At 37.6% G+C, this 14,928-nt stretch overlaps 1 protein-coding gene across 2 annotated transcripts in view; it reads left to right on the forward strand.

The window, feature by feature from the left end:
• Positions 1-14,928, forward strand: part of PTPN12 (protein tyrosine phosphatase non-receptor type 12) — a 134,437-nt gene that overhangs the window by 62,943 nt on the left and 56,566 nt on the right. For both annotated transcript variants that reach the window (XM_067564527.1, XM_067564528.1), the window contains exons 3-7: positions 4,919-4,995; positions 6,833-6,928; positions 8,251-8,289; positions 9,199-9,270; positions 13,670-13,729. In XM_067564527.1, the coding sequence (XP_067420628.1) occupies positions 4,919-4,995; positions 6,833-6,928; positions 8,251-8,289; positions 9,199-9,270; positions 13,670-13,729 (344 nt within the window). The remainder of the gene's footprint in view (positions 1-4,918; positions 4,996-6,832; positions 6,929-8,250; positions 8,290-9,198; positions 9,271-13,669; positions 13,730-14,928) is intronic.

A 14,928-nucleotide genomic window follows, 5' to 3' on the forward strand; every position in this document is an offset into this window, starting at 1 on the left:
CACCTCCCCCCCCCAACCTCCATGCTTGGAATAAATAAGAGTATTTCTTGAAATTTTGACTTTTATTGCACAAACAAACTGAAAGAGCAGGAAAATAAATGAACCTTGGGCAATCTGAGAGAGAAAATTGGGAGGGGAGAAAATCAAGTCAGCTTGTCCGTGAAAGCACAGAAGTCTTGTTCATCAAAGGACATGGAACACACTCCCAGGGTTGACTGGAAAGGAGGGGGGGATACTGCACCTTCCCTCTCTTCCCCCGCCCACCTCCTGGAACATTTGGCAGAGGGGGGATTGGGAATAGGGCAATGTTTGCTGGCCATTCTGCAAGGTCTGCAGAGGGAGTCTAGCCTCAAACTGCTTTTCTTGACATTCAATCAGATGCCTCAATGTGTCTGATTGGTCCTTTGTAATCCGCAGCATCTCATCATGCTACTGGGATGCTCTCCATGTTCATGTCTAGTTTTTCAGACAATTAAATCCTCCGGGCTCTAAGCTTTGTTTCAGCTGTCCCAGAGACGTTCATAATCTTGTTGAACATGTCATCATATGTTTTTTCCTTCTAATCTGCAAAAGCCTCTTTGCTGGTGTGGAAGATGTGCTGAATGCCAAGTTTTCCACTGTAAGGCATCAAAGCACAAAGCAACCATTGTCAGTGCACAGCCTGGGTCTAATGCAAAGTTGCTATTTAAAAATCATTCCCCTTATTACACTGAAGTGCAAGCAAGAATGTAATCAGTAGTCCTAGGCTATTCAATAAACTGATTTGCTGTTCTAGCGATGCTGAGTATGGCCCAAGGGCATGGGCGACAAGCTTTGTGCTGCAACTTGTGGGCAACTTGTGTCAGGAGTGCAGGTAGACAATGCCCCCTCCCCTTAGCAACGTGGATGGTGGTTGGAGACGGGGGACCAGCATTAAGTGTCCCAAAGTGCGGTCTTTGTTCAAGGCAGCTTTGGGGTGGGGCTGCAGCCATGAGAGAACAGAGGAACCCCTCCCCCCACACCCCCCCCCCCCACACACACATGTTGCTGATAGTAGTCACCCTAGGCTTGCAGATTCTGGGGTCAACACCAATCCCTGCCATCCAAACTACCAGAATGTTAGGGAAACTGTGGTTGAGGAACCTGGAAATCACCATGGGTGTAGGATTACATGCTCTGTCATTTGTGGTTACAAGCACTTGAAATGAAAACTTCCACTGTCTCCCCTAAGTGACCGTATGTGATAAGGGTAACTGAGGTGGCCAGGGAGCAGTTGCTGCAGGTGTCTGAGTACAGACCTGGTACTTATGCTACTATGTTGTTCAGTGATGCCATCAGAGTTAATATTGGAGTGGTGTGGGTAAGTGTTCTACTGTGGTGGAAGAAATAAGGACACCCTCACCAGAAAACTTCTGCAAAGGATTGCTGAGGGCCTCCATGAAAGTTTCCTGGTGATTTCTATGGAGGATTCCCAGGTCATGCCTGTGCACATAAACTGTCTTTTCCAGGAGGCATCCTCTGCGTGGCTGGAGCGGTCACTGAGAAACAGAACTTTTTTTTCATATTAAACCTAAAACATAAGCGTATGTAACCCCTGTAGTTTGATTGGAATTAGATTTCACCAGAGGTGCCTTCCCTGCATCATGCTGTGCTACCATGCTGTCCTATGACCGGCTGGACTGCTTTGGGGTTAAAAATAGCTCCTTGCTCTTGGGGAGAATGGATCCCCCCACTCGCCAGTCTCCTACACCTTCTGGTCCAAAACCACTTCCTCATTGTTGCCTGAGGTGGCCCAGGACTCAGGCCCCTGGGAGATATCCACGCTGCGTTTAGGGATAATGGTGGGGTCGTTGCTGAGAAATTGCAGGTATCTCATTGTAGAAGTGGCATTTCTATGGTGCAGAACTAAAGCAACTGTTTGCTTCCCTCGTCTTCAGGCATGCCTGCTGAAGTTCTTTGATTTTCACGCGGCACTTTTCTGAATCCCTGGTGTAGCCCTTCTCCCCCATGCCCCGCATGATTTGGATCAGAGCTGTGCCTGCACAAACTCTTCTCCTCACAGACCAATAAGATCCACTACGTCCTGTGTACTCCAGGCTGGACTGTGTTTGGGGCATTGAGTCACAATCAACTGGGCTGGCGAGCATTCTACCCTGAGCAAACAAGAATAGGAATTCAAAAATTTCTGAGGCTTTAAGAGGGGAGGGGTTGTTTCCGGTGAACCTGAATGCAGCGCAGCAGAACTGAAAATGATCTCCAGAGCGGTCACAACGGAACATTGTGGGACAGCTCCTAGAGGCCAGTTCAGTCGACTTACACAATGCTGAATCTACACTGTCAGTCCATCAACATTGAATTAAGCTCTGTACCACTCACAGAGGTGGCATAATTAAGTCGACGTAACAGGCAAGTTAGGTCGGTGAAAGGGACATGGTAGTGTAGATGCATACATTATTAGGTCAACATATGGCGGCTTCCGTTAACCTAAGTTTGTTGTGTAGACCAGGCCCAAAAATAGTTTAAAAAAAAAAAAAAAAATGCCTGGCAAATATACTAATCTTGTGCAATTATTCTATACTTTCTGGTCGCCAAATCTTTGTGATTGAGTTACGTGATTTATGCTGAAGGCTCAATTGCTTGTATTTCATACAAGAAATATTGAACTTTTCAAATACAGGAACATCTGAGTAGGTGCCTGCTAAATCTAAAAGGCAAGACAAGCTGGAAAAAAAATTCTGTTTTAGATGTAAACCAGGTATTTATAGTGTGAATGAAAACTTTTCAATTGTTTCCCTTTGTTTCTATCCAAAATTTTAAAAAATTGGCAGTGTTGGTTACATTTTGCTTTAAGCTTTCAGGGAAATCCCACTTCTAATATATTTCATGCTACTCTGGTACTTCACCTAACATCTAGTTCACTATTGGTGCTTCTGGTTGAAATGCCCAGAGTTAGCAATTTCTTAATAGGGTGTAGCAATCTGGAAATCAGTTGGAATGCTCTGCTGAAAAATGGGTGGATAGAGTGGCAGTCAGGTCTTTATCCCAGAGTTGGCTTGCAAAGGGCTTTTTCCTGCTTCTTGGTGTATGCCTTTACTGGAGACAAAATGTGCTAAGAAACTGCCTAAATGCTGTCTCAACTAGTTTGTGGCATACCATTATCCTGGGCCATACTCAGTACCCTCCTGCTATTGTTCATGTGATCAGCATTTGTTCTTCTCAACCCTCGTCATTGTCAACCCTTCTCATTCCATTGTCACTGTGTTGGGGACGTGTTGCCATATTTTCCTTTTTCTTTAAGAGGCAAATAATACATTTGTTACTCCCATTTTTTTAACAGCCAATGTCAATTGTGATCGGTGTGGCAATTTCTAGCAATATTCTTGAAAAACCTCATTGAATTAAGTTTGCTGGAAGTTGGGAATGGATGACAGGGGATGCATTACTTGTTCTGTTCATTCCCTCTGAAGCTCCTGGCATTGGCAACTGTCAAAGACAGGATACTAGGCTAAATAGACGATTGGTCTGACCTAGTGTGGCCATTCTTATGTTATGTTCTTAAGTATCTTTGGAGTCCATTGTATTAAATGCAAAGGTTATTTATTGTGGGCCAGGATTCTAGGGGAGAGATGTGAACCCTGGGAAGTGTTATGAACTTCAAAGGACTGTACTGAACAATGTTCCAGATAAGAATGGACTTTTGGGACAAACAGGTGTCAAGTGGTTTGATTGGAGAAATCTCAAGAGGGAGAGGAATTCCCCATCTCCAGTATCACAAAACCTTTTGAAGTTATGAGGAGTGAAGCATTGTCTGCTGATTACCTGTTAGTGGAGTCTCAAAATCAAAGGCCCAAGCTGTATAAAGGAAAAACTAAGTAACTTCCTGTGGGATGAAGGGGGGGCAGCTAGTTCTGAGCTAAAGGTGTTATGAACTTATAAACACCGAAGAAAACACTGTGCTGGATCTGAGACATGAACTCTGGTAAGATTATTGGGATGTGTGTAGGTTTTCATTCATTTTAATACATTTCCTCTGTAATGCTTTCACCTTAAAAATAAACGTGCTTGCTTATAAAGGGCTGTGTGGTAACTTATAACTGTGACAATTACAACTGTTCATAGTCTTTGAAGAGAAAGCAAAGCAAAACTGCTGGCCTATTTAGGCAGTCTGACTTGCTAGAAATATTACGGCATTAGGCAGGGAAAAACCTGAGTCAAGATGGAGACGCAAGTGTCTGCTCAAGAAAGGTGACTGCTAATTAACTGGGAATCTAGAGTGAGTGGATTATAGAGGAGGAATACAAATCAGTTGCCCTTAACTGTGACAGCAAATATCCTTTAAACCTAACCTGGACTATCATGGTTGCCTTTGAATCAGAGTGACTTTAAGAATAGAGTACTGGATAGGATTCAGGAGACATGGGTTCAATTCCCAGCTGTGCCACTGATCTGCTGGATGACTATTGGCAAGTCACTTAATCTCTGTCTCAATTTCTCATCTGTAAAATTGGGATAATGATACTTGGAGATCTACTGAGGAAAAGCTCTATATAAAAGCTTTTATAGATATGTTATATTTAAGTGTCTGTCTACATTTTTGCTTAACCGTGACAAATTGCGTTTGTTACTTTTTATCATTGTATTGTTTTAATTATGTTTTTACGATTCCCAATAATTAGCCATGTTTGTAAACTGCTTGGAGATCCACTGAGAAGCTCTAAGTGCACAGTTGTAGGTCTTATCCTGCCCTCTCCCACCTAAATTAGTTTATTTAGAAATTGCTAATTTTATTGACTGATTAAGTATCTGCTAGAACTCTTGTGCATCTTCTTAAGAAACACTTTGTTAATTAATTTGTCTCATCAAGCAATATTTTTATTTATGTAATAGATATATCTTAACACATGCTGTAATTTTTCACTAAAAAACTATCTTCTTTTAGTTGACCACAGCCGGGTTAAACTGACTTTAAAAACACCCCCGCAGGATTCAGACTATATCAATGCAAATTTTATTAAGGTATGTATTAACATGTGACTACATTAAAATACCTTTGGAGCTTTTATTTCATAGAAATGCAGTTCTAATCTCCAATATGTTACAAACTTTATGAAGCAGGAACTCAATTCTTACTAGAGAATATTTCCCATTGGCATAATTTTATTTAATTTTCAGACATATTGATATGTACTTTAAATGACTTTATACTATAAAGTAACATTAGACATTCATGTACTTTTATTTAAAAAAAAATTAGTTCTGAATTATCTAAACTAGCAAATCACAATTTCAGTACAATAATTCTGTTGTCATACAAGTTCCAAGTAACATTTATAAGACAAACTGCTCACAGGAAAATGATAGGACATTTTTGGAGATCAAAAGTAAGATGTATATACATAATTTGTGTATTTATTATAGAATATTCAAGCACACACCAATGTATATTTACTGTTTTGTAGACTTTGCAAAGGCTCACCACTACATGGGGATGGCAGACATAGAATATTGTATATACAGAACTTCCAATATTTGCTAAATATTTGAGCACTATTTGGGGGCCAGGATAAATAATTTTTAATGCAATAAAAGTAGCATTCTTTCTGAAAACCTATTTTTCAGATAGCAGAGTCATGGTAAGATGCTGTTACGCTTTGTCATTTGCCTGTACAATCTGACGTGACATAATTCCCAAGTTTCCCTGAAACTGTCATCCACTTTCCTTCAGGGGGCCTTCTTTTAATCACTTAAAAAAAAAAAAAAAAAAAAAAAAAAAAAAATTAAAGAGGCAATATGTTCCCTTAAGTCTCACTACTTATATATAAATTTGATTTGAGAAGCTTTTTAACAAATATTTCAAAGTTCAGTCAAAATGTATGTTCATTGTCTGAGAATATTTGTTTTTGAATTGAAAATATTCTGATTAAAACTGTTAAGTCTTGTAAAGCTTAGATTGAAAAATTGATCTTTGAAATATAACACTAGTTTAAAAGAAGAAATTTAAACACTAGTTGTTTAAAACTAGTAATGTTTACAAAATATAACTGGGTTCTGAAATCAATTAGACAAGTTCATTGAGAGAAGTCCATTAGTGGCTGCTAGCGAAGATGGTCAGGGATGCAACCCCGTCCTCTGGTTGTCCCTAAGCCTTTTACCGCCAAATGCTGGGACTGGACAATAGGGGATGATTGATCCTTTAAAAATTGCCCTGTTCTGTTCTTTCCCTCCGAAGCACCTGGTGTTGGCTGCTGTTGAAAGACAGGATACTGGGCTAAATGGGCCATTGGTCTGACATAGTATGGCCATTCTTGTGTAAATAATTTTGCACATTTTCTTTCAACTTTTCTTGATGAGCAAATTTTATATGAACCATGCTTTCAGATGTAGATCTTTAAATATTTTGTTAAAAATGAGAGAAAAAAACAGGCTCTAATTTTGCTCTAGTTTTGCTTGAGCTAGCACACTAAAAATAGTAGTGTTAGCTCCTGCTGGAGTATCTACTCTGCTAGCTTTAATGTTTTAGTTTGAGTGGTGTGAGCGCACACCCATCTGTCCTGGCTGAAATATACGCTCCCAGTTGTGGTGTAGACATACCCTTGTAAATTTCCATTGTCTTCAATGGGGCCAGAATATTACCCCTTGCTTTTACATCAGGTAAGCTGTTTGGAAGTGTGATGGAAGCTTTTTTTTTTTTTCCCCATTTTCTGAGTATGGAACAGAATTTCAGTGTTCTCCCTTCAAAAACTGATGATATTCTAGATTTACATTTAAATTATGAAATAGGAATTTATTTATCCAGTACAACCGGACTTCTGTTGTGAACATTTAGCTGTTTATCTCTTTTTTGCAATTTCAGGGGGTTCATGGGCCAAAAGCATATGTTGCTACCCAGGGACCTTTAGCAAATACAGTAATAGATTTCTGGAGAATGATATGGGAATACAATGTTGCAGTAAGTAACCTACTTCTCTTTTTCAACTTGTTACATACATACATACATACCTACATGGTGATGAATATTGAACAGCTAAGAATGCATCTTCAGAGTCTGTTTAAACTACTGACATAAAGGAATGTTTACAAAAATTGAGCAATTTGGACTTCTGCCTAAAATTGGCTAAAATCTTAGTGACCTGCTGTGTTTAAATAGGATTTGTTTTTATATTATGAATGAAAATTCTGGGAAAAGATTCCATTTAAATATTGCCAATAAAACTATTTGTTTGTATACAAACAGCTTAAATGTTTGTTTAATTATTTTTCTGAAATAGTGTTTGCCACTCTAATTAGTGCAATATGAACTGGCAAAATCAGTTGCAGAAATCAGAGTTCAAACTTTAAAAAAAAAAAAAAAAAAAAAAGGCACGAGAGAGGGCGAGTTTAGAATTAGTCTTTCTCTTAGGCTTCATGCAGTGATACAGTGATATTTTGCATCTGTTGTAATGCATTATTAATGATATAAGTGGAAATTTAAGTACTATGAAACTCCTCTCTTTTTCACTAATTCACAAGCCTTCCATAATAGTAAAACTTTATCCTTCATAAACTTTCATAACAAGAAAATTTAAAATATCATTCTATTTTAATGTTTATCAGTTAAAACAGTGATTTAAGTGACTGGAGAAACTTTAATATTACTCAGTAGTACAATGAATAGCTTAAATTTTAAAGATTTCCTGCCCATAAAGGTGTAAGACACAACTCCATGAAAAATAGCAGTAAGTCCAATTTTAAGATTTTGAATATTAACTCTTTAATTGTGTATGGTCAATGTAAAAATCTGTCTTGGTTCCTTCCAGGCAATTTAACTAAGCCAACTATGGCTGTTTGCTTGTGAAAGAATTTAATCACATACATACATTGGCAAGATGTGATTCACCTTACCATTTATACATAATGTAAGAACTTAAGTGTATAACTTTTTTATAGACTGTCTTTTCTCACTGTTAATTTTAAAACATTAAGATGTCAATGAATACAAATAACTGAAGGACATAAGAAATTGCTATTGCTATTTGTGTAGATTAGCTGTAAAGGATAAAAATTCAGACTCAATTTAGTATTTAAATTAGTATTAAAAGTACATACGTCTGCATGTGTACAATTCTTAATATGCATAACTTGTATTTAGATGTTAACGGGTTTAAACACATCAGTAATAAGCAGTCAAAGGGTCTGAGCATTTGGTCAGGTGGCAAAATTCTGTAATCTGAGTTTTTGAGAAAGATATTAAAATGTTAACTTCCTACAGTTATGTATTTCTTCCTTTTTCAGATAATTGTAATGGCTTGTCGAGAGTTTGAAATGGGAAGGGTATGTATGCTAAAAATGGAAACCTGAATAAATATTGCAGCCCCGCTTGCTAGGATAGTATTTTAATTACTGAGGTTTTTATGTAAAGTCAGTAACTATAAATATAGCTCAATTTCACTGAATAGAAGAGTCTTTATTCTTGACATTCTTTATGTTGAGTGTTCACAAGTCTACTTCCAACAGCCAAGTTGCATCAATATGCATAGAGAATTAGTGAATTTGACTACTTTTTCATTTTAGAAAGCAGCTGTTTTCTGGTAACTGTACCATGGTGTTAGCCAGGGTATATAAACCTGAATAGAATACAAAATAATCTTTATTTTCAGCTACAAAAGGATCCCTATGAATTAAAATAAACTAATGGTAGCTGTACTGCTAATCTTGTCACTGGAGATTATCGTACATCTAGTGCAGATTTAGGCATAAAAGGTCTATCCACCAAGTGATGAGGGATCTTGATTCTGAGTCCCTCGAAACTTCTTGTCAGATGGGGAGACTGGTCGGGCTGATACTGCTCTGTCTTGCTCCCTAGGCTTAGGGTGTATGTCCAGTGCCACAAGGAAGAAGATTACTTCCACTGTTGCTAAAATCATGAGGCTTAAAAAGAACCAAAACTGACTTTTACAAATAATCTATTGTTTAAATTTCTTGGTCTTCTGTTTTTTAAGTCATTAAGGTTTGTTTTCAAGCTTTTTCTCTGCAACCATAAAGACTAAAATCTTTTTTTTTGTTTGAGAGAGAATCTCCTCTTTTATTTAAAACAATCATAGGAGGAAGCTGGAATTTTAAGAAAAACACCAAATATGAAATTTGCAATAAAATTGCAAATGTTGTCAACACGTCTACTGTCAGTGACTTTCTTAAAAGTACCTACTATGAACTAAATTAGGATTACACTTTTTTTAATAGAAAAAATGTGAGCGTTACTGGCCTTTGTATGGAGAAGAAACTGTAACTTTTGGACCATTTCATATTTCTTGTGTAAGTATAAAGTTTTGTGAACTAATTTTTTTAATGGACTTACTGCTATACATCTTGAAATAGCTCTCCGTATCATCAAATATACTCGGTAGCACAGACTGAATGCTTTTCTTGTAATCATGTATAAATTTTAAATTTTAATTCTAAATTCTCCCAGTGATAACTCCCCAAAGTGCTGTTTGGGAAGCAGCAGGTAAATATTATGGTCTAATCATTACTTCTCAAATTACTTTTTTTATAAAAATTTTTGGGCTCTTTATAAAAACTGAAATATGAAACTGAGTTCAACCTTTGCTTTTTTTATTTTCTTTAACTTTTGTGTGTGTGCATTTTTATTGGAAATGAATGGCTTCTAAATAAAATGTACGTGTGATAGATCTTGATAAAGGAACTAAATTCTAGGAAGGGCATGCCTGAGGATAGGGCATGTGCAGTCAGGGAAGATCTAAATATGTATGAACACAAGGTCACTCTTTCACAGATGTGGGGTGGCATACAATCTTGGGGAGAAAGGGAGGTTATATGTGGATAGGGATTTTTTTTAAATTAAAAGCTTCTTATATTCTAAACTGTCAAGTCTGTGTACATTGTTTGCCTTAAATTATTTTTCCCTTACTCCCTACTTATTACTCATTTGTCCCATCTCTGAGTTTTGGGGGCAGGGTCCCACATCTACTTATCCCAGCTTGTCCCCAATTGTGCTTTAAGGGCCTTTGCATGCTACCATAATATGAGTAATATCTTTACATGTGTGCGCCTCAAATTCCAAGTTTCATTGCATGTTACTTTTTAGTGTCAAGTTCTTAAACTCGGGCTCATGATGCAAACAATTGGTAGCCATAGTAACGGGAGCAGAAGTCACCCACTGAAGCTGTCAAATGGGCTCTCTGTTCTTTGGTATTTTGAAAAATTGGATTTGGGCAGTCAGTAAAGAGTTCTAATTGCCTATCTGACCTGATTTTGAGTGATTAGGGAGATCCAGTGTGCACTTTGTCAAGTTACTCCAGTCCTACTCAACATCTTAAGTATGACTTTATCACCATTTCCAGGTTAGCAAAAATGTACAGATTTTAATGTGAAGCTGTCCATTTGTTATTTCATAATTGTCTTGCCTATACAAACTGAATTGATTTTGATCCAGGTCCTAATGGACATGTTGCCAGCAGTAATGTGAACACAACTGACATCTTTGGTAGTGTCAGTAAAGAGGCCAAGGACTGAATATACATGGAAATTGATGCAGAGGGGTAGACATGTTAGTCTGTATACAGCAAAAACAACGAGAGTCCTGTAGCACTTTAAAGACTAACAAATTTAATTTCTGCAGGCATAAGCTTTCGTGGGCTGCAACCCACTTCGTCAGATGCAAGAAATAGAAATCCGATAGGGGGTGTATATATATACATCCAAGGATAAGGAACAACAATGGGGAGGGTAAGTATTAGCAAAGTCCATTCAGTTATAGTAGATGAGGCCTTCACAACCATTGATTAGGAGGTGAGAATGTGTGAACAGTGACATTCCACCCCACCATCAACCTCAGCCTGGACCAGTCCACACAAGAAATCCATTTCCTGGACATTACAATACAAATAAAGGATGGTCACATTAATACTACCTTATACCGAAAACCAACTGACTGCAATACATATCTTCATGCCTCCAGCTTCCACTCTGGACACATCACACGATCCATTGTCTACAGCCAAGCCCTAAGATACAACCGGATTTGCTCTGATGCCTCAGACAGAGACAAACACCTACAGGATCTCCATAAAACATTCTTAAAACTACAATACCCACCTGGAGAGGTGAAGAAACAAATTGACAGAGCCAGACAGGTACCAAGAAGTCACCTACTACAGGACAGACCCAACAAAGAAAACAACAGAACACCACAGGCCATCACCTACAGCCCCCAGCTAAAATCTCTCCAACACATCATTAAGGATCTACAACCCATCCTAGCAGATGATCCCTCACTTGCTCACCTATCCCTGATTACAGACACCCCACCCCCAACCTGAAGCAAATACTCACCAGCAACCGTACACCATACATCAAGAACACTAACCCAGGAACCTATCCCTGCAACAAACCCCATTGCCAGCTCTGCCCGCATATCGACTCTAATGACACCATCATAGGTCCTAACCACATCAGCCACACCATAAGGAGCTCATTCACCTGCACTTCTACTAATGTAATATATGCCATCATGTGCCTGCAATGCCCCTCTGCCATGTATATTGGCCAAACCAGACTGTCACTACGCAAAAGAATAAATGGACACAAATCAGACAAAAAAATGGTAACATCCATAAACCAGTCGGAGAGCACTTCAATCTCCCAGGACACTCTGTAGTTGACTTGAAAGTTGCCATACTTCTACAAAAAACTTCAAAAACAGACTTCAGCAAGAAACTGCAGAGCTGGAACTCATATGCAAACTTGACACAATCAAACTGGGTCTGAATAGGGACTTGGAATGGTTATCTCATTACAAGAAGTAATTGTCACTGTTCACACATTCTCACCTTCTAATCAATGGTTGTGAATAGGCGTCATCTACTCTAACTGAATGGACTTTGCTAACACCTACCCTACCCATTGTTGTTCCTTACCCTTGGATGTATATATATACACCCCCTATCGGATTTCTATTTCTTGCATCTGACGAAGTGGGTTGCAGCCCACGAAAGCTTATGCCTGCAGAAATTAAATTTGTTAGTCTTTGAAGTGCTACAGGACTCTCGTTTTTTCATGGAAATTGAATTATTCTCTCTGCCCTAGATGTGTTCTGTCTGCTCATTGGAGTTGAGATGCTTATGAAGTGTTCTGAAGTTACTGCTAGGGTGACCAGATGTCCTGATTTTATAGACAGTCCCATTATTCAGGGCTTTTTCTTATATAGGCAACTGTTAAACCCCACCCCCGTGCCAATTTTTCACACTTGCTGTCTGGTAACCTTAGATACTGCACAGGTCGTGGCAATGCAATGTCCTTCAAACTGTAGAATACAGTGTTGCAAACAGCCATTGTCTCAACCAATGAGGACAAGGGGGTTGCCGACACTGGGAGAAAAGGGATATTTTTAGAAATATGTTAGCCCCAAATGTAGATAGGGCTAGTTGTATTTAACATGGTATTTGGTCAAGGTGAACCTTACAACTTGCACTGTCTAGGGTTTTAAAACATGCAACATGCTTTAAAAATGCATTTTTTTCATTGTGGACAGGACAGGCCCTAGGTGGTTTCACTATGGCTACTAATTCTTGATTCATTATTGGGGATCCCTAATGACATAAGGCGTTGTCTTACCTGGTTCTGCAGAAGACTTTAGTGTCTCACTGTCTGATATTATATAATCAATTATATGTGTAAAATGTATACTTTATCTATCATATGTACTGGAAAATTCATCTTGTACATTTAGCAAATTATGGCAGAAGTGAATAACTTTATTATAGCTATTCACATTGATATTAAATATTTGGTTGAGTGCCAGCATTGTTTGACACTGCACAAGGCAAAAATGGTCCCTGCCCTGAGTATACCATTTAAAATTAAAAAATGGATATGAATGCACTGGGAGACCAGAAGATGGTAACACATTTTTGCTTACATAAAGAAGGAGTGGGTATAGTTGTATGTTCAAGGGCCTTTCAAATGCAAACTCACTTGAAATAGGTTTTAATAGGGAAGTGAGAGTGCATACTGGGAGATAGGTGTCATTTGTGGCATGGGGTTGGTGGTGGTATAAAGCATCAGGAAACAAAAGAAGATAAAGGGAGAAGTGAGGCTGCCATCACTGAGGAAGTGAAGAGGGTAAGGAGAGATGCAATGATATAAACATAGGGGCTGAGTTGTATCCAATCTTAGAAAGGAAAAGAACTTTAAATTTGATTCAGTAAATGATGGGGAACTAATGGAGAGATTCGGATAGGAAAGAAACATGATCCGAGTGGATGACAAGGAAGGATGAATTGAAGGAAGCAACTTAGAAAGTCCAGAGAAAGTTAGCTACAGCCTGGAGAAGCATTATAGGTACAGGGACATATTTTGAAATATCATAGAAAAAGAAGTGACAGAATTTGGTTATAGCTTAGTTTTATGGGAAAATTTCACTTCTGAATAGGGTAGCTTCTGTGGCAAGACTTAACTGATTTTTGTAAAACCCAAAATCTTATTTCACTTTTATAAAACATGTTTACCTATCTAGCTTCAAAGCAGATAAATAGCTGTTACACTGCCTGACTTTTCAGGTAAGTCTTACAAATTGTCAAAAAGTGAATTATTTTTGTTCACATGACACTATAGAGAATAAAGTTGGGGTTTATATCTAATTTGTTGTATATTAAAAATTCCTATCCATTCACAGAGCTTTCCTCTTATTTAGGAAGCTGAACAAGCAAGAACAGACTACTATATTAGAACGTTATTACTTGAATTTCAAAATGTAAGTAGCTAAAATATGAAAGGTTTCCCTGCTTCAGGATAGTTGCTCAAATAGATTTTTAACATGCTATCTGCTCTTATAGTAGGGCTTTTTTGGTTAACCAAATCTGTGTGACAGTTTTTAGTAGTGTTCATTAACAATACAGGGTTAGATCTTCAGCTGGTATAATTTGTTGAAGTCAATGAAGCTATGCTGTTTACACCAGCTGAATATCTGATTCACAAATTTAATATGAAGGGCTAAAGAAGCTTTTTGGTCCAGCCAACCTTTTTTATGCCTTTTAGTATGCACTCTGACTGTTTCCTTGACTGTAATTTTATATCTGACAGCCCACCCTTCTGTTTATTAGCCTAAGAAAGTGCTTCCTGATGTTTGTGTTTGAAATTTTCTTTTAAGGTCCAGTTATATCCACTTGCCTTGTTATCCCTGTTGAATGAATGTGAAATGTGGTGATGATCTTCAGTCTAGCTTTGATAAATGAAATGTCCATCTAGGCTTCAATATCTTGCTGACATGGTCTCTGAATGTTTTTTTATTTTTTTATTTTATTTTATTTTTTTTTGGCTTCATCTAATAGATGCTTTTTAGCTTTAGATTAATAGATGCTGACCTTCCTACTTATGCTTGTCACTTTGTTTTTCTCAGTTGAAGTGCATGGGGATTTGGAGGATACAGTAAAGGTTCAAGATATAAATATATGTTAAAAAAATATTCTGTGCTTAAAGCACATTTTTTTCTGCCATCAAAATTACTAACAAAGGTAGCATTACTAAAATTGCACTTTAAAGATATAGTTCATTGGTTAGAATAAGAACCTTAGGAGTAACATTCTCTGATATTTATGGTGAATGTTGTGTGATAACATCAATTAATACTGATTTTTTCATGATAGTTAATTTGGAAGTTATGAATGTTAAAACTTAAGAATTGCAATAACTTTTTTCTGAAATAAAACTAAGTTGGACAAAATGTCTGACAGGAAGAGATTTTAATTATTGTAAAATATTAAAGTTCCGGACTAGTTTGAGAATTCTTGTACACACATCCAGTAATTCTATGAAAAATAAAGGGTTACATATTTTTCATTTATTTAATGGAATAAGAGCACTTACATATAATGTTATTGTATAACTCCATGTTGCATTTAGAGATTAGAATACTAAGATACTGTTTAGAATTCAGAATTGGTCATGGTAACA

The sequence above is a fragment of the Emydura macquarii genome, unplaced genomic scaffold, assembly GCF_026122565.2.
Source record: "Emydura macquarii macquarii isolate MOO-44397 ecotype Brisbane River unplaced genomic scaffold, CSIRO-AGI_Emac_v2 contig_2636, whole genome shotgun sequence".
NCBI classification, from domain to species: Eukaryota; Metazoa; Chordata; order Testudines; family Chelidae; genus Emydura; species Emydura macquarii.